A 16,992-nucleotide genomic window follows, 5' to 3' on the forward strand; every position below is an offset into this window, starting at 1 on the left:
GCACGTTTATCCGTTTTATCGATGCAGCATTGGCCGCGTTCAGCAGACCAAGCTGCTGAGTAGCAGTCGAACGTGCGTGGCTCTTACTTTTAGAACCAACCAATCAACGCAGAGTGTTGATAAGACGAACTCAACAGTTGTGTCTGCTGAACGCGGCCATTGAAGCCATTGAAGCTTGAAGCATTCCCGAAATCGCAACTCTATTCAAATATACGTTGTTCGTGCTTACGGGACACTGCTTTGCTTGGCTTTGCTTTGTGCCTTTCACTTGGTACTCTTCGTAGTTCGTGTTTCTACGTTTCTAGTTTCCATCTTGATCCTAAAGACAGCGCGTTCAAGTTCCATTTTCCATTATTACTGTCCACGTTCGTTGTTCGTCCTTTTTGGGAAAAGTTGCACGCCGCGCGGTGTAATAACAAAGAAAAAACGTGTAATAATAAAGAAAAAACACGATGTTTGGACCGGGCGCAGCACCAATTGTGGTTCTCAGTAAGTCCAAGTCAACCTTTCGTCCGTCGTTTATTTGGCTATTGCCGATTGCCGCTATTGGCGTGGCGTGTAGAGCGTGTACGAGTGTTTCCAACCATAATAATGAATCTTCTAATTATCGCAGGCCAGAACACGAAGCGCGACACCGGCAGAAAGGTACAGAGAGAGAATATCCAGGCGGGCAAGGTGAGCGTCTATAATCTACAATCTACAACCCATAACCTATAACCTATGCGTCAGCGATGTATCGCCTTATAAGGCGTTTCTCCGTTCGTGCGGCTTCCCGAAGAGGCAGGAATCCGCGTGTCTCGGGTCTCGGGTCTCGCATCGAGTTGTCGCGTATTATTGACTTACACGACTTAAATACAACAACTCGTAGATCGTACAAGTGACGTCGGTAAAACGTACTTTTTTTTTTTCTGCGAGCGATTTATAACGTCACGTATATTATAATACACGTATGGCATAACTTTTCGAGTCGACGAACGACGCATAGGTCGTACGGTCTCAATAATCAAGGCGTAACTTTCTCAAGTATACAAGATATTCATATATTAACAAGAGCTTTACATTTACACAAATGTTATTTTTGTACAAAGGCAATCGCCGACGTCATTAGAACATGTCTGGGTCCACAAGCCATGTTGAAAATGTTGATGGATCCGATGGGTGGTATCGTAATGACAAACGATGGGAACGCGATTCTGCGCGAGATCACTGTGCAGCATCCTGCTGGAAAGTCCATGATAGAGATCGCTAGGACTCAGGACGAAGAGGTAGGGGACGGTACCACTTCGGTCATCGTCCTGTCAGGCGAGATCTTGGCTACCGCTGAACCATTCTTGGAACAAAACATGCATCCTACCGTCATTATAAGAGCGTACCGTCAGGCTTTAGAAGACATGGTCACGATTCTTAACGAACAAGTCAGCATCGATTTAGATTGCAACGACAAGGACAAACTGGTCCAAGTAATAAACTCCTGTACGGGCACTAAATTTATTCGACGCTGGTCCGACATGGCTTGCCAAATCGCTTTAGATGCCGTTCATACGGTGATGCTCGAGGAAAATGGCAGGAGGGAGATCGACATCAAGCGTTACGCCAAGGTGGAGAAGATCCCCGGTGGCACGATAGAGGACAGTACTGTCCTGAAAGGTGTGATGATCAACAAAGATGTGACGCACCCAAAAATGAGACGTTACATCAAAGATCCGAGAATAGTCTTGCTGGATTGTCCATTGGAGTATAAAAAGGGCGAATCTCAGACGAATATAGAGATAATGAAGGATGTGGATTTTACCAAGATTTTGGAACTGGAGGAGGACCATGTGAAGAAGATCTGTGAGGATGTTATTTCAGTGAAGCCAGATGTCGTGATAACGGAGAAGGGTATATCGGATCTTGCTCAGCATTACTTCGTGAAAGCCGGCATATCCGCGATACGCAGACTACGAAAGAGCGACATTAACAGAATTGCCCGTGCCTGCGGTGCCACCGTCGTCACGCGTACCGAAGAACTGAAGGAAGAGGACGTTGGCACGGGAGCTGGTCTCTTCGAAATCAAGAAACTCGGTGACGATTATTTCTGTTTCATCACGGAATGCAAGGATCCGAAAGCTTGCACCATCATTCTGAGAGGTGCCAGCAAAGATATCTTGAATGAGACCGAGAGGAATTTGCAGGACGCGCTGCACGTCGCCAGAAATCTTCTTATCGATCCAAAGCTGGTACCAGGTGCGTCATTTTATTTGCCTCGTCAAATCTTACTCTTCTCACCCATAATGTATTTTTTTTCCTTCTCTTTCCTTGTTTCATAGGTGGCGGAGCAGTGGAAATGGCAGTATCTCGGCTCTTGACGGAAAAGGCGGCAGGTCTCGCAGGTGTGGAACAATGGCCGTACAAGGCGATCGCGCAGGCCTTGGAGATCATTCCCAGGACGCTCGCGCAGAATTGCGGCGCAAATACTATCAAAACTCTGACGGCGTTGCGCGCTAAACACGCGACGGAAGGAACTACTTGGGGCATCGATGGAGAAACGGGAAACGTGGTCGATATGAAGGAGCGCGGGATATGGGAACCGCTGTCCGTCAAGTTACAAACGTATAAAACAGCAATCGAGACTGCTATTCTGTTGTTGAGAATAGACGACATCGTTTCCGGAAGTAAAAAGAAGAAAAATGAGAATGAGACCGCGCAGCCGAGTCAAGTTACGGAGGAATCTATGAAAGAATGAATATTTTCGATATTCATTGAAGCCTACGCGCTTTACGTTTACATTAAGATTCAATTATTTTGCATTTTCGCGTCAACGTTCTGTCTCCTGTGTACGCATTTTCAAAAAAATAAAGTGCCCCCCCCCCCCGGGGCCCCGGTGATCGTAAAAATCTGTTTCATATTATGTCCAAAATAACATTTAAATTAAATTAACATTTTAAATTAAATACTTTGCTCTTTATATCAGATTCATTACACGATACTCTTTATATCATCGGTGAAATTCTGCAAATTTTGTACATTGCTCTTCTGTACTGTTCCTTGTTCGGTACGTTCGTTTTCTTCTGATTCTTTCCTTTCTATTACAGTAGTCTTCTTTAAGTTTGAATCCATACGTTCCGTTGGCAGGGACTTTGCGATGGAAGGATTCTTTGCCGTACGCGACGTTACTAGCTGTACGTTAGACGTAGATAATTTAGAAGCCGAAGAATCTTTTTTAACAGGTAATAGTACAGCCACAGGTTCTACTATGCTTCGCTTATTTAAATACGTCATCTCCTGTAAATTATTTCACATCATCACACACGTTTTACTCCTTTTAACTCCTTTTTAAGGGCTCGTACCTCTTTCTGCAGCACACCGACTGATATTCCTAGATGCGTTGCAATTTGGCTAGGCGGAAAAATCGCGTGTATGCAATACTGTATATAAGGTATTACGTGTTCGCTCAAACATTCCGTGAACTTAATCATGTTTTCCCGTTCCGTGGCAGCAAATGCCTGTGACATACATTATCTTTATAAAATATGGGATTTGCCTGTGAGTAAAAATTACGTGACATGAAAACCCACTTGCTGTTCTTGCTTGTAAAACACCAACATAGCTCTCGCCACATTATGCAACGACTCTTGTAGTACGTTTGTGCATAAAACGGAGAGTGCCACTGGTGCACAGAGTCTCAATTCATTGAACGCTGTTATTATCCCGTTGCAGTATTCAGCCAGAGGATAAAATTCTATCAGTTGTTCAGGCGGATTTTCCTACGAAACAGTGTAATGTTATTGTAAATCAGCGTAGACTTACCTTTAGAAGATACAATTTTACACTTACAGAATTAACGGAAGTCTCCGTTTTTATATCGAGTCGTTGAGTCTTGTTAATCAACGTAAATGTTTCCATATCTTTCTCAAACTTTCTAGTTGTTCGACGAACGTTCCGCTCAAACCTTTCACCGATAACTCGTACAAATATATCCGACATTCGGCCAGTAAAATCGACGCCGACTCGACCAAACGATAATCCAAAATACGTACACTGACCCAAAATGGTATCTATAGACGTTACACCCGGTAAGTCCTGCTCTAGCGTAGTAAGAAATTGCGATATCTAGAAGAAAGAAACCTTAATCATATTTCTGTTATTTATCTGTTGTCTATCTGTGTGTGTGTGTGTGTGTGTGTGCACTGTCCGTAACTTACCTTTTCCTCCAACCAATGATAAAATATCGCGGATTCATTTAGCGTCAAGTCACGACCGGGACGTACTAATTCATCGTCGTTAAACATGGCTTTGTACTGAGTTATTATATTGAACAAGTGTATCCTGGATAATTCTATCGTTTTGGCCATGTGAAGATTGGCTGTAACAGGCGCAAAATGTTTTGACTACGTCAGCTATTGTGTCTCGTATTATATTGTAATTTTTGAATGAAAATCTCTTACGGTCTTCCTTCGGTATTGCATTCAACAGGCCCTGAAGCCAGCTGTCTCTCGCTTGAAGGAATTTAATACGAAGTTCCGATTCTGTAAACGCGTCCATAGATCGCAACAGACCTACAAGCTGAAGACATCTCGGAAGTGGTAGATCTCCTCTCAGAGAGCCAACTACCTGTCCTACCATACCCGACCAGCTGCTTTCGATCTCTGCCACTATAGACTGGAATGTTGACAAAAATTTAAAAAAATGTGAATAACACGGATAGACACTTTTTGTTAAGCTTGTACCGAGATAATAGGAATATCTCCATGTTTCATTCCTACGTGACGAGCGTATTGAGACAATTCCAATGCTTCGTTATATTGGTTGCTTCTCAAACACGATTCCATCAATTGGGGCATCTCGAGAATTTCGAGTAACTCTGCATTTCGCGTTAGCGTTAAGCTATTTAATCTTCGATGCGCGTTAATATCTTTTGAGGTATCGCAAAACGATTGACATTTTCCTACAAATTCTGGGATCTTTTGTACAAGCTTGTCAAGACGATCTTCGGTCTCATTGAACTGAAACAGAAAGTGAAACAATGCGATTTGTTAACTTGCGCAAGTTATAATGCAGTCTTTCTGTACAGATCTATAAGTATAATATATATATTTCTTTGAAATTACATGATTGAGTATCTCTCGTGAGCTTTCTGCTGTCTGAATAAAGGTTTTGTAGTTTGCAAATACCAATTTCTGTGTAGTCTGAAGTACTGCGTTTTTCTCATCGGACAAATGATCAGGTTCTTTACCTGAAAATTTTTGGAGCAGGATAAATCTGTGTCTTTCATTATTGACGCATAATGCAAGATTTAGATGGATACGTATGCTGAATAATAAATAATAAAGGTGTATTCTTACTTAGCTGATCTACATCGAAGCCTCCAAGTTTTGACAGATACTGATAAAAATTGGGATTTTCCTTCCAAGAGTCTGAAGTCGCAGTTGCGTGTAATAAATACATGTAGAATGTAGATACATCGTTGTGCAATAATGCATTAACAATTACGTTCAAAGTAACAAAATTAATCTTACCTGGTATACCTTCCGGAAATATTAGATTTATCACATTTTCCGTTTCGATATCCATGATTTTCTTGACTACTAAGTACTAACTATGATATATGATAATAATAATCTAGTATAATATTGGCCGAATCATTGAGACAGGTGGCAAACGTCAGCAAGATACGTTTTTCTCCAACATGTCACGTAATTTAACGGCTCCTTTCATAACGTACGTATCCCGAAGAATAAAAAATTTTTATCAATCTAGATTATAAAAAATAATTTTCTTGTTTTGCGATTATAAAAATTTGGCAAACACTCTCTTTAGATTAATTTATTACGAAGGTTTTCTATGAAGCGACGCGTGCGACACCGACACGTCATCTGCAAGCTGCAAGCAGAACAATCAGCTGATCGTGGATCGCCCCGCGCGGTCTGCCGCCGTGCCGCCTGGAGGAACGTGACGGAACTGACGGAAACGGAATTCGTCAAGTCTGGTCGCGTCGCCGGTCGGCATAGTCAAACGCGTGATCACAAGCCCGCGACCCGCGACACAACTTGATGCTTGACGATTCGATTCGATTAAATTTATGAATTGAAAGTTTCCTGAAAATCATCAGCCTGATTATCTCACCGCGCAAGAAATGGCTTTAAATCTAATCAAACAGGTACATCGTATTTTCGAGTGATATCTTGGAGTAAAATAACCTGATAACCTGAATTTTACATTATTGGGCTCTTGTATTATTTATGTTGTATCGTTATACTCATATATTGAACTGTCTAACAATTTAACTTTATTCTAGATCACAGTGCTTGGACAACGTTCACTAACAACAAAAATCTTATCGATAAAATTCTATACCGGAAGTTTGTACGAGCCAGATTATTTACAGGTCAGATCAGGCTTCTAGAGATTCTAGATCACAAGTATGTACCTAACTAAAGTATACGTAACGTCTTGTCAGCTTTTTGATTTTTACAGACAGGAAAATCAAACGTTCCACTTCTACCTGTAATAAATGTGCAAATTAAGAGCTACGACTATCCTGTGCTCGAATGTTATCAGTCTTACGTACACAAGTTGGCGGATGTCATACAGATTGACGTAGACAACGGGTAAATTTGCATTAAATTGCTTTTAATGCAAATCACTTTCAATTTCTAATACAATCCGCATTTTTACAGCTGGCCGTTACCGCCTCAAGAATTCAAGATTCAGAAATATAAAACTGGAACGACCAAGATTGCATCCGAGTACAATCTCAAAATTTATGAAAGAAATATACAAATGTCGGAAGTATCTTCTGTAAAATGTTCAGTATTAATCAGGGCATTGGAAGCCGCTTTACCACAGGGTGTCATACTGAATGTAAACGTTTACGATCCCGCGCTAGAACAGAAGCGATATATACCGGACAAAGAATTGATTGATTTGAAATCTGCGTTGGACACGTTAAAGAATAAAGCCTAATATATAAATATATATATATACATATATAGAGAGAGATATACACAGACATTGTTGTACGCAATGTAGGATTTACGTGTAAAAAACACTTGTATATATGTACATTGATGCAAAGATACTCTTTTCCATGTGTGTAAATTTTTAAAACAGTAAAAAGTTAAGAAAATTATACACAGACGTAATCAGTGAAAAAGTTTCTTTTGTTAACTTTTCTAAATAATTATACAAAAAAAATACACACATACAAAAATACATTATACAAAAAAAAATGTATAAAAATATTTCAATAAATTATTTTACATTATTCTTCGTGTCTCTGGATCGTACGTAGATTAAAATTAGAGATTAAACTTAATTCTTTTATTATAAATAATATCGGACCTCTGTTTTGTTTATTAATCTTCTCGCGCACTGTCCTTCCATGAAGTCACGCGCGTGCATATGTGTCCGATAAATTAATACGTAATCATACGTAACTCATTATATTATTTCTTTGAATAACACTGGTTTACAATAAACCAAAATGTACGACTTTAATCTTTGTACTGTCGTCAGTCTTGGGAGATTCTTTTACTTTTTCGTCCGCGTTGTCTTCTGCAAAATATTAAAAATTAATATTAGAAAAAATCACATTGTGCACACGTTGCGTTGTAAACAAAATGCTTCTTAACAAAATAACTGTACTAATACCACTAATGCAAAATGCTTACTACATAGTGGTTGAAAATCTTTAAGGTAATCTTCGTTACCCAGGCAAAGTGGAAGGCTTTCAGCTAATTCACGTTTAGGATCCGTTATGTGTGTAGTTTGTGCAGTAGTTCGTTTCTGTCTATATACTTGAGTCTGTAAAAGCATATACATATATACATATTATATATGTATATAGATGTGATATATAAATATATACAGATATTTTTCAACTACTTACTGTGCCAGGTACTAATATGTGAGTGACAGTATCTGAAAACTTGACTTTTGGTTTTTCGTTAGAGAGAGAGCTTGGCGTATCGGCGAACGACGGACACGTGGAGCAAATCTTCAAATTAGCGCTAGACGTATTAATTACAGGCAGAGGTGGTACGTTAGAAAGCATATTAGTTTCTCTATTCGCATTAACCGTTGTATTGTTTAAGGTAGATCTCAACGAGTATCTATTCTCGAATAACCCATGTTGCATGCTGTAGCTAGGATGAAAGTTCCGCGAGGGAAGTCTTCTGTTAACTGTTTGTGAAAGTTGTAAATCTGTGTCGTCACGAGTACCGTGAAATGGTATGTAATCTAGATCGTAATTGTATCTATATGTTTTGAAAGATAGAGATGTTTTCTGACTTTCAGGGATGTTCGATGTTGTGGAATTCTGTTTTTGTAAAGCGCCCGACGGCACGTGTGTTTTATTCGACGCAAATTTTTCTGATTCTTTAATATTTGATAAACCTTGAGCGCTCCTAGATAAAAGATAATTTTTTTTAGGTAAACTATGAAGGTACGTAGTGAGAGAACTTATCAGAGAAGGTGGTGGTGGTGGTGGTGGAATAGCGACGCCTGTTTCCTTTTCTTCCGTAACAGGATGTAATTTAACGGTTTGATCATTAACGTTGTTAAATGTGTTGGGAAATGTAATATCGCTACTTTCAGGAGTCGCATATCCTTCGGGATAATTGAACGAAGTAGACATCAGATTGGTATAAATACGATTCGGAAAAGCCACGTGATCCGTCAAATGAGTATTAGCATCAATGAGAGCTTTAGTTAGCGATTTATCAGATACCTTTGAAGATTTTACGCTTCGTGATATCGAAGTTGTTTCAGAGTTATTGTTCGCTGTTAGCGCATTGACAGAGTTACTATGCGAGATAGGAGCGCTAGCGACTCGAGTACTGAATGACGTCGACATAATATTATTGTCAACGATGTTTAAGCAGTTCGTCAAATAATTCGATTGAATATCTTCTGATTCGTATATTGGCTTATTGAAAGGTGTAGAAATAAGGCTGTCGTCTTGCGCGCAAGTTGTTATTACATTGGTGGCGGAATACTCATTGAAAGAATATGGTATTTCGTTAACTAACGATTTGTCGTATAACCTTTCGTCGAAATTATTGCCAGACTGATCATCGACCATTACCTCCGATTCAGTTAGAGAAATACTACCGAATGACGTGGTCATCAAGTCGTCTGATGCATTGTTAAACACTTGAGAACTGTTAATCGTGTTCACCGCGCTGGTCGGGGTAAAATTCGAGTGTGTACTGTATAATGATTTGTTAAAAGAGGTCGATGCTAGAAATGGGCTTGAAATGTGCGAAGAGTGATTAAACGAAGTTGTTAAAATATTATCAGACGTGTCAAGAGACGAAGGCACTAAGATATAATCAGTCTTAGTATTGGACGGAATGTTGTTGTAGGATGCGCAAAGTGTGTTCTTCGCGGTATGATGAGGATGGACAATCGGTAAGGGTGGGATTTGACTCGAGTTGGAAGCTTTTCTATAACGACGCCTTTTTGACCGTTTCAAATTGGGTCGTTCTACTCTTTGAGAATCTTCGCTCTCTTCGCTATACGTTGCTATCTCTTCCTCTTTCTCTTCCTCTGCCTCCTCCTCTTCCTCCTCCTCCTCCTCCTCCTCCTCCTCCTCTTCTTCCTCTTCTTCTTCTGCCTCCTCGTTCTCTCCCTCTTCTTCCTCCTCCTCCTCACCCTTCTCATTGCTCGAATCAGAACATATAGAGCATGATGTTCTCGAACACGTGGAATCTATAAAAGTTTCTAGATATAAGGTGTGTCTAAAGCTTTATAAGCTTTTTTTTTACAAGTTTGGTCACGTCTTACGCGAGCCACTGCAACTGTTTGATCTGCTTAGAATACTCTCAGCTTTCTCTTTTGCTGCAGTTGCCAGTTCCATATCATTCAAGACCGCAGCATAGAAATGTATGTCCATAAAAAGATCGTGATCATTTAGATCAATAGCTAGTCGGAAAGCCTTTTCAAACATCTTATACCTAAGAAGATCATAATCGTAAATTTGGGATAATTAAACAGATTCGTCGTGCGTATGATGGTTGCATGATAACAATGATCAGGTAAGTAATGCGCTACCTTAATAAATGATGGAAAAATCGCCTCGTCAAATCTCTTACTTCGTCGCCATATTCTTCTTCGACAGCTTGGCTTATTGGTTTAATAGGTATGTGGAAACTGCCCAGTGCGTTCTGTATCAGACCTATTAGATCTCAGATTACGTAGGTTAGAATAATAAGATTTTAGTTTTTTAAACATTCGTAAATAATATATAATCTTTCTTAATTAACCACCATATTACAAAAATAACGAAATTTTATTTTACCTTCACGTTCCGTGGTCAATGGTAACTTGAACAAATAATTTAAGATTTGATTGAGCGAATGCATGCATACACGTGGATGCGTATCCCAGCTCATCGACAACAACAAGGAAGTCGCTTGTTCTATCCGAGATTCTGACAAATATCTTCTGACCACGTCATCCCCGGAAAGAGTATCACCTTCGATCATCTTAATAACGCCAATCGGACCTCTGTTAATACAGAATACAGAACAAATTATCATATAAATTTATATAAAACATGGGGCACAAAATGATAGTCCTTACCGTTCAAAAAGTAACAAGAATAAAGACGTGCCATTACTGTAGCAACGAATCTGATTCGGGTCGCTTTTCTTGTTCCACTCCATATTTACCAAGGCATGCTGATTCCTGCGTTGTATAATTATTTTGCTAATCAAATTTTATGTGCTGACATAATCCTATCGAGAAATTATTTCATGATTTATACCTAAAATATGATGATAAGTCGAGAATATTTGCTGGCGTTGCCTCGTCGCTTAATGTCTGGGTTTTGATGCACGTTAAAGTGATATCAAAATGTTGAAACTGGCCTCTATCATTACCTACCACAAATATTATACCGTCGCTATGCCAAGCGGCTAAAGTGGGTATCTTAAAGAGGAAAAGAAATCAATAAAACCTCAAGTCAATCCTTGTAAAACGCATTTCTAGTAATACATATGTATATATTGTAGATTTATGTGAAATTTACGTATTTAATTTATATATCGATAAAACTTACAAAAGCGGCTTTTACACTGGTACTTGTCGACTTGATTTGATCGTACATCATAACAGTACCATCGATGCAACACAGAAGTAATAATTCCTGATTAGGTGAAAATCTCACGCAACTTGTATGCGTTGGCAATTGTACGGAAATCACAGCGATCCTTTTTAATTTATTCTGTCGGGAAACTTCATACGTACGCCATTCTACGGTCACTTCTCCCTATGTATCATGATATCCAAATTTACAAAAATACACATTTCCTTTTCTAACACAGCATATTTAATACATGTATTAAATTAGGAAACACATAAGAAATTAAGAGCTTATAATTACCTTCCTTGAGACTTTTTGTTCTACAGAATGAATAATATTGTCATCGCATGCATCAAACGTAATACACAAGGGATCGAATTCAGTACGTATGTAACATAATAATTCTAACTTTGTTCTGAAAATATGAATCATTAGATCCATTCATTCTTATACATAATTATTATATCACAGTGCTTGTATGTACGTACATGCATACAGCATACAGGGTTTGCACAGGTGTTTGTAGCTAATTGATTTACATAGCAACGAGCATAGTAACGTAACTAGCCATGCTTGATAGAAAGAATTGTAATAGCAAGCACAAGTACATAGAATAAAAATTTATGCGTATTAAATTTATTTAAAAAAAAGGAGGGACGTATATAAAAATGTCTCAACATTGGCACGGTCATTGGACAGAAGATGCATTTACTCCGAAAAGATTGCGAAATTGGGAAGTTCCTAAATGGTATCCCAGTTGGCCTGACAGGCATTGTGTCACTACGAAATTTATCGCGGATGATAATGGACGTATATTAGACAATGCCAAAAGAGTCGAACATTCGCCGTGGGGAACATTTAAAGTTTGTATAAATTAATATCACGTATGTAGTAAAATACGTTCAAGAATCTAAATCATTTAAAACCAACGTTATCATTATAAATTCTTAAATTTATGCATATATGCAGCATATAGAGATTATAATAAAAAAAATATTATATTGTATTAAAAAGGGCACATGGGATTTGCCAAAGAAAATTACTAGAAGCATTGCCAAAGAATTATCAATATCGTCTCAATATAAGAGAGATTCATGGGACGCGCACAAGAAGAAACATCAGAGTTTATGTAAGAAGATAAAAGAACATGCAAACAAAGATGAGGAAAAGAAAGTCATCGAAAGGAAATTATAAAAAGATAGTTATATAAGAAAAGAAAATCAAAACAGACAAAAGTACATGTACACACGCAAAGAATCTTATATAAATGCTAAAAAGGAAGAGGAAGATAAAAAAAGAGTCTGTTGACGTCAATCTCATACCCTGTAAGTTGAAAGAGATGCATGTTTGCTCGATGGTATTGTTTCATAGCTGGACTCCAAGGGTAAACTTCGTTCATTGTAGATTTTCGCCAAATTAATATCTATAAAAGACACGTCGCGGCGTCGTTTAATTCTTATAGATCACGTACAAAATTTTCTACTTATAGTTAAAAAAAAATCTGCATCTGGAAGCTATTTACCAACGTAGCAGACTTGTTTACTTGAATTTTCTTATCCAATCTGCGTCCATTAGGTATAAATAAGTCCGTTGTGATTAACTTGGGTTCCAACTTGCTGATCTTATCGAAGACGTGTGTTTTAGATTTTGTAAAATACACCAGGGTCACTAGATTATCATTGTACGTACAAACCAAATGACTTTTGGTAATAATTACTGCAAATAAATTAAGACACATTATGTTTGAGCGTATAATAAATAGCATCTGGTGGTGGTTGAAATAATGGCATCATACCATCAGATATATGTTCGGATAGCTTTCCTACAAGATACTTGTCAAATGAAATTTCTTGTATGTCACCACTGAAGAGACAAACTTGTATTTGCACCAGTAAGCCCGTGCTAAGCATTAATTGTGCAACCGAATCATCGTACCACTGACAATAAATTACAGAATTGTCTCTGAGCTGATCCTAGAAGTGACAATATATATATATATATATATATCAATGCTATATTACGTTATATTTATATAAGATTCTCAAATAGAGAAAAGAAAGGTGTAGGTGTAGGGATTTATTATACCTCGAGGTATTTAATGGAATGTTTTAATTTGTTTCCCTTTTTGTTTTCTGGGACGTAAGTCATACCACGTTCTTGGCAATAAGATCTTTTGCCTTCTTCATACGTGCCATCGATACGTTTATCGTGATATCTGAAAAATCGGGAGCAATCAAGTTGTTACGACAGCATAAACAGTGGAAACTGAAAATTAGTAATAGGGGTAATAGGATAATGTGTTCTTTACTTAAATGCACCGAAATCCGTGACGTTTATGTTTACATTGTCGTCGAAAGTCCAAAAGTTTACTTCTCCCGTTAACGCAAACATTATTAATATACAAAAAAAATCACGGAGCACACACACGCGACAGCGACACTCGCGAGACACTCAAATTATGTTATATGATAAAAACAACAATAATACACAATTACGAGTTACGAGATGGTCGAGACTCGATGGACTCGAGATGTTGCCGTCGCACACGACTCCAAGAAAATCCATAACCTATCTTCTGCTTATAATCGTAGGTCTGTTCCTTTTAGCTGCACTGGGCTAGAGTGAGACAAGTATTATTATATTTCACTCTAACTTACTGCACTAGTGTGCACCAGTTCAACCAGTGCAGCTAAAAGAGGAACAGACTTCAAGTCTTCCACACTTTCGCAAGACGTGACCAATCACAGTCGATTATTCATCTCAAATTCGATTGTGATTGGTCACGTCTTACGACTCATGACTTTACGACTCGCCGTGTAGACCTAGCATAAGTGGCACCCTGGCACCTTACCCACCTTACCTATATATTCTTATGTTTATGCTCTAACCTCTGTTTCTCGTGAATCGTGTAATGTGCACATATACCACTGCATAGTGCATACTGCATACCATGAAGAATAGAAGATTCTTCTGGATTCTTCATGATACGTTGTACATACATACACTCTGCAAATTTCACTTCAAGTAGGATTCTCGATTCTGTAGTCTGTACTGTCTGTAGGATCAGTACATCAGTAGGATTGTGTTTCCTGTCGTGTCGTGTGTGTTGATGGAGGATATATAAATAAAATTTTAAAACTCATGACATATTACATAAAACGTGATATTGTACCCCATAAAGAACAAAAATACGAAAACTTTTGGGGAATATAATAATTAGAAGAAAATGGCTGAAGAAAGTAAAAAAATTTCTTTTGGTTTTGCAAAGTCTATAAAAAAGCCAATTTTGGACAAACAGAAGCTATACGAGGAGAAGAAAGTGGATTATATCGAGTGTCTAGATGAAAAGGCGATTAAAGTAATTGGGTAAGTCAAAAAAGTTTATTATAACAAAAAAAAAAAAAAAAAGGAAAACTAGGATGCGCTTGTAACCTCAATCTCGATCTAACCTTGTCTTCAAGTCTTTAATAATGCTTTAAATGTCAACTGTAATATTTGCCTAAAGGCTAAATATTTTTTACATTTTTTGTTTCCTTTAACTTGGTACCTAGTTAAATCAAACATTATTAGATTATATAGATTTATAGATATAAATAATCTTAGTACAAACAATCATTTTCTGTAGACAAGTTTGACAAGGATACATTTGTTTAGGAAAGAAGAGAAAAAAGAAGAACCTCTTATTATTCCACTTTTGGAGTCTAATACCTGGCACAATAGAATCATTAGCAAAATAGATGCTTCAAAGTCAAAAACAAGTAAAGATGTGATACAAAATGTCAAGGTTAAGGAAGAGTCAAAAGAAGTATCAAATGGTGTTTTGACATCACGTAATAAGGCTGTCTCTTCTTCCAACGTACAAATAAAAACAGACGTGTCCACTGAAAGTAAAACCACCCTCACTTTGGATGAGCAGGCAGCTAAAGAAATCATAGAAGATCTCAAATCGACAGAAAAGAACCAAGATGAATTATGTGATATAACTTTATCTTTAGTTAAGGGACAGGATTTAAAGGGTGCGGAAGAAGTGAGTGCTTTTTTCTGATTTTCTGTGATAGCTGATATTATATCAGTGATACAATATATTAATGTCGTATATTTAAATTGTATAAAAATATTATATGGTATATGATATTTCTTTTTTTTTTTTTCTATTATAGAGTACATTAGAAGATTACGAGAAGGTGCCACCAAGTATCTTTGGTTCAGCTATGTTACGAGGTATGGGATGGAAACCTGGCGAAGGAATCGGTAAAAATCCAAAGTAAGAACTGTGCCTTCGTCTCAGATGTGAACCGTGTAGATGTTGTGTATATCTTTATTTTGGCATATATATATATATGTATATATAGATTATAGATTTTAGTCGTATTTCTTTCATATTTTTATGTATCTGTATTTGCAGACTTGTAACACCCACTGTACCTGAATTACGGCCAATAGGGATGGGACTTGGCGCAGATAAGATAGCTTTGCAAAAACATGATGGAAAAACTTGGAAAGAAGAGGAAGAATTACGAATAGAGAAAGGAAGTTTTATAAAAATTATTGCTGGCAAGCGATCCAACGCATATGGCCAAATAGAAGGCTTTGACGATGCGGGAAGATTAATCGTGAAAATGGCACTGAATGGAAATATCGTCTCCGTGAACGAGGGCATAGTTCAAGTAGTAACAAAGGCGGAATATTCGAAAAATTCTAAAGTTCTAAGTTAGTAAATGAAGCAAGTTATTTCTCGAGGGACTTTTAAATGAATGTGTAAAAGTATATTTCCGTAACAATAAAATTTTACGATTTTCTGTTTGTAAATAGGTTAATAAACAAGGTTTATTAATGATATGATGATTGGCTACAAAATTTGGAGTTGTTACTGTTTTAATGTTCTTAGGGTGTGTCGTAGCCATATATTGAGAATTCAAGTCAGAAACGAGAAATAACGCAAAGAACTGTACTCGAAAGAAATATGTACATTTACAAATACTTGATAAGATGTGTTTAAAAGAGAAATTTTTGACATATTTTACCAACTTGTACTATCAAACGTGAATAGTCCAGACATACGTCCAAAAAAAAAAATGAATCTGTTTCACGTACGTGCGTGCGCACGTATATGAGCGAGTGGCCGACACATAAATTCAATACTTTTTAAAAGTCCCTGTATAATCCGTTGACTTGTATAAAATTATTGCAGTTTTAGTTTTTAGTATTCGACGAAACTGATTTCAGATGCTGCTAAATATGAAGAACATAAGAAAAAGGAAGATGCAAGCAAACCAAGATCTGCATCATTGGAAAATTTTAGCACGAACGGTAACAGCGATTCAGATATACCTGATAGAAAAAGGAAGCACAAAGAGAATCATCATGCCCATGGACACAGATCGAAGAAATCAAGTAAAAAATCAAAAAGCCAACGAAGGGATTCATCTGACAGGGAGAAGGAGAGTGACAGTGACAGTGACAGGGACAGGGACAGGGACAGGGACAGGGACAATAAGAAGGGAAATAAAACTCGAAGGGGCTCCAGTAGTAGCGATAGGACTAAAAAGACAAAGAAATCCAGGAAACATAAAGGACGAGATAAGGAACGAGAACGACGAGAGGATAAAGTATCAGGACCCTTGGAATCTTTCGATAGAAGAAAATCCAAAAAACACAGGAGATCACGATCATCCAGTAGACGATAACGTATATTATAAATAACAACATACATAACATAACATAACATAACATAACATAACATAGATACATAAATGTTTTACATTCTATATCGACTTGTACAATTTTATTTATATCTCTTTTTAATAAAACATATTTTTCCATATGGTTTAGTCTTTTTCAGGTAAATTTCCAATCGTATCCCTTAATTGATACCGTTTTACTCTGGTAAAAAGGTTGAGGCTGTATTTTATTACAGCATAAAA

At 37.5% G+C, this 16,992-nt stretch overlaps 6 protein-coding genes across 8 annotated transcripts; 4 read left to right on the top strand and 2 right to left on the bottom strand.

Annotated features, from left to right (window-relative positions):
• The first annotated feature begins 285 nt into the window (after positions 1 to 285).
• On the top strand, positions 286 to 2,947 carry Cct3 (chaperonin containing TCP1 subunit 3). Its single transcript, XM_071788513.1, has 4 exons — positions 286 to 489; positions 614 to 675; positions 1,089 to 2,226; positions 2,310 to 2,947. The coding sequence occupies exons 1-4, from the start codon at positions 453 to 455 to the stop codon at positions 2,723 to 2,725; spliced, it is 1,653 nt and encodes a 550-aa protein (XP_071644614.1). The 5' UTR covers positions 286 to 452; the 3' UTR covers positions 2,726 to 2,947.
• Cog8 (conserved oligomeric Golgi complex subunit 8) lies at positions 2,922 to 5,831 on the bottom strand. Its single transcript, XM_071788512.1, has 10 exons — positions 5,499 to 5,831; positions 5,325 to 5,396; positions 5,091 to 5,215; positions 4,710 to 4,985; positions 4,428 to 4,641; positions 4,185 to 4,345; positions 3,817 to 4,092; positions 3,558 to 3,746; positions 3,330 to 3,485; positions 2,922 to 3,264 (listed from the first exon to the last, which is right to left on the bottom strand). The coding sequence occupies exons 1-10, from the start codon at positions 5,551 to 5,553 to the stop codon at positions 2,959 to 2,961; spliced, it is 1,830 nt and encodes a 609-aa protein (XP_071644613.1). The 5' UTR covers positions 5,554 to 5,831; the 3' UTR covers positions 2,922 to 2,958.
• A 133-nt stretch (positions 5,832 to 5,964) lies between these two features.
• Mrpl48 (mitochondrial ribosomal protein L48) lies at positions 5,965 to 7,246 on the top strand. The gene is made up of 4 exons (XM_071788514.1): positions 5,965 to 6,139; positions 6,278 to 6,367; positions 6,457 to 6,590; positions 6,660 to 7,246. Exons 1-4 carry the CDS (start codon positions 6,116 to 6,118, stop codon positions 6,943 to 6,945), a joined length of 534 nt encoding a protein of 177 aa, XP_071644615.1. The 5' UTR covers positions 5,965 to 6,115; the 3' UTR covers positions 6,946 to 7,246.
• Positions 7,247 to 7,408: 162 nt separating this feature from the next.
• Frtz (uncharacterized) lies at positions 7,409 to 13,637 on the bottom strand. Of its 3 annotated transcripts, none has more exons than XM_071788508.1 (15): positions 13,377 to 13,637; positions 13,154 to 13,283; positions 12,864 to 13,041; positions 12,612 to 12,784; positions 12,391 to 12,491; positions 11,369 to 11,483; positions 11,045 to 11,254; positions 10,751 to 10,914; positions 10,567 to 10,671; positions 10,283 to 10,491; positions 10,036 to 10,168; positions 9,769 to 9,938; positions 7,871 to 9,693; positions 7,653 to 7,785; positions 7,409 to 7,536 (listed from the first exon to the last, which is right to left on the bottom strand). In XM_071788508.1, the coding sequence occupies exons 1-15, from the start codon at positions 13,457 to 13,459 to the stop codon at positions 7,451 to 7,453; spliced, it is 3,813 nt and encodes a 1,270-aa protein (XP_071644609.1). In that variant the 5' UTR covers positions 13,460 to 13,637; the 3' UTR covers positions 7,409 to 7,450. The 3 variants fall into 3 exon arrangements, with proteins under 3 accessions (XP_071644609.1, XP_071644607.1, XP_071644608.1); XM_071788506.1 differs by having other exon boundaries at positions 12,591 to 12,784; positions 13,377 to 13,636; XM_071788507.1 differs by having other exon boundaries at positions 10,036 to 10,159; positions 12,591 to 12,784; positions 13,377 to 13,635.
• LOC139818699 (protein Flattop-like) lies at positions 11,737 to 12,262 on the top strand. Its single transcript, XM_071787534.1, has 2 exons — positions 11,737 to 11,931; positions 12,083 to 12,262. Exons 1-2 carry the CDS (start codon positions 11,737 to 11,739, stop codon positions 12,260 to 12,262), a joined length of 375 nt encoding a protein of 124 aa, XP_071643635.1.
• A 307-nt stretch (positions 13,638 to 13,944) lies between the features above and the next one.
• On the top strand, positions 13,945 to 16,892 carry LOC139819303 (G-patch domain and KOW motifs-containing protein-like). Its single transcript, XM_071788528.1, has 5 exons — positions 13,945 to 14,434; positions 14,723 to 15,095; positions 15,229 to 15,332; positions 15,474 to 15,778; positions 16,295 to 16,892. Exons 1-5 carry the CDS (start codon positions 14,295 to 14,297, stop codon positions 16,753 to 16,755), a joined length of 1,383 nt encoding a protein of 460 aa, XP_071644629.1. The 5' UTR covers positions 13,945 to 14,294; the 3' UTR covers positions 16,756 to 16,892.
• The last annotated feature ends 100 nt before the right edge of the window (positions 16,893 to 16,992 follow it).

Source organism: Temnothorax longispinosus, chromosome 9, assembly GCF_030848805.1.
Source record: "Temnothorax longispinosus isolate EJ_2023e chromosome 9, Tlon_JGU_v1, whole genome shotgun sequence".
Lineage (NCBI taxonomy): Eukaryota > Metazoa > Arthropoda > Insecta > Hymenoptera > Formicidae > Temnothorax > Temnothorax longispinosus.

Excerpts from the sequence above, each read along its gene's own strand:
- LOC139819303 (XM_071788528.1), top strand. The coding sequence starts at position 14,295 with ATGGCTGAAGAAAGTAAAAAAATTTCTTTTGGTTTTGCAAAGTCTATA. Across the intron at positions 15,096-15,228 it reads ATTTAAAGGGTGCGGAAGAA|AGTACATTAGAAGATTACGA; the intron begins GTGAGTGCTTTT and ends TTTCTATTATAG. Across the intron at positions 15,779-16,294 it reads GAAAAATTCTAAAGTTCTAA|ATGCTGCTAAATATGAAGAA; the intron begins GTTAGTAAATGA and ends AACTGATTTCAG.
- LOC139818699 (XM_071787534.1), top strand. The coding sequence starts at position 11,737 with ATGTCTCAACATTGGCACGGTCATTGGACAGAAGATGCATTTACTCCG. Across the intron at positions 11,932-12,082 it reads CGCCGTGGGGAACATTTAAA|GGCACATGGGATTTGCCAAA; the intron begins GTTTGTATAAAT and ends TGTATTAAAAAG.
- Cct3 (XM_071788513.1), top strand. The coding sequence starts at position 453 with ATGTTTGGACCGGGCGCAGCACCAATTGTGGTTCTCA. Across the intron at positions 490-613 it reads AGCACCAATTGTGGTTCTCA|GCCAGAACACGAAGCGCGAC; the intron begins GTAAGTCCAAGT and ends TAATTATCGCAG. Across the intron at positions 2,227-2,309 it reads CGATCCAAAGCTGGTACCAG|GTGGCGGAGCAGTGGAAATG; the intron begins GTGCGTCATTTT and ends CTTGTTTCATAG.
- Cog8 (XM_071788512.1), bottom strand. The coding sequence starts at position 5,553 with ATGGATATCGAAACGGAAAATGTGATAAATCTAATATTTCCGGAAGGT. Across the intron at positions 5,216-5,324 it reads CTTCGATGTAGATCAGCTAA|GTAAAGAACCTGATCATTTG; the intron begins GTAAGAATACAC and ends AAAAATTTTCAG. Across the intron at positions 3,265-3,329 it reads TCGGTGTGCTGCAGAAAGAG|GAGATGACGTATTTAAATAA; the intron begins GTACGAGCCCTT and ends AATAATTTACAG.
- Mrpl48 (XM_071788514.1), top strand. The coding sequence starts at position 6,116 with ATGGCTTTAAATCTAATCAAACAG. Across the intron at positions 6,140-6,277 it reads CTTTAAATCTAATCAAACAG|ATCACAGTGCTTGGACAACG; the intron begins GTACATCGTATT and ends ACTTTATTCTAG. Across the intron at positions 6,591-6,659 it reads CAGATTGACGTAGACAACGG|CTGGCCGTTACCGCCTCAAG; the intron begins GTAAATTTGCAT and ends GCATTTTTACAG.
- Frtz (XM_071788506.1), bottom strand. The coding sequence starts at position 13,459 with ATGTTTGCGTTAACGGGAGAAGTAAACTTTTGGACTTTCGACGACAAT. Across the intron at positions 13,042-13,153 it reads ATTCCATTAAATACCTCGAG|GATCAGCTCAGAGACAATTC; the intron begins GTATAATAAATC and ends TGTCACTTCTAG. Across the intron at positions 12,492-12,590 it reads TAAACAAGTCTGCTACGTTG|ATATTAATTTGGCGAAAATC; the intron begins GTAAATAGCTTC and ends TGTCTTTTATAG.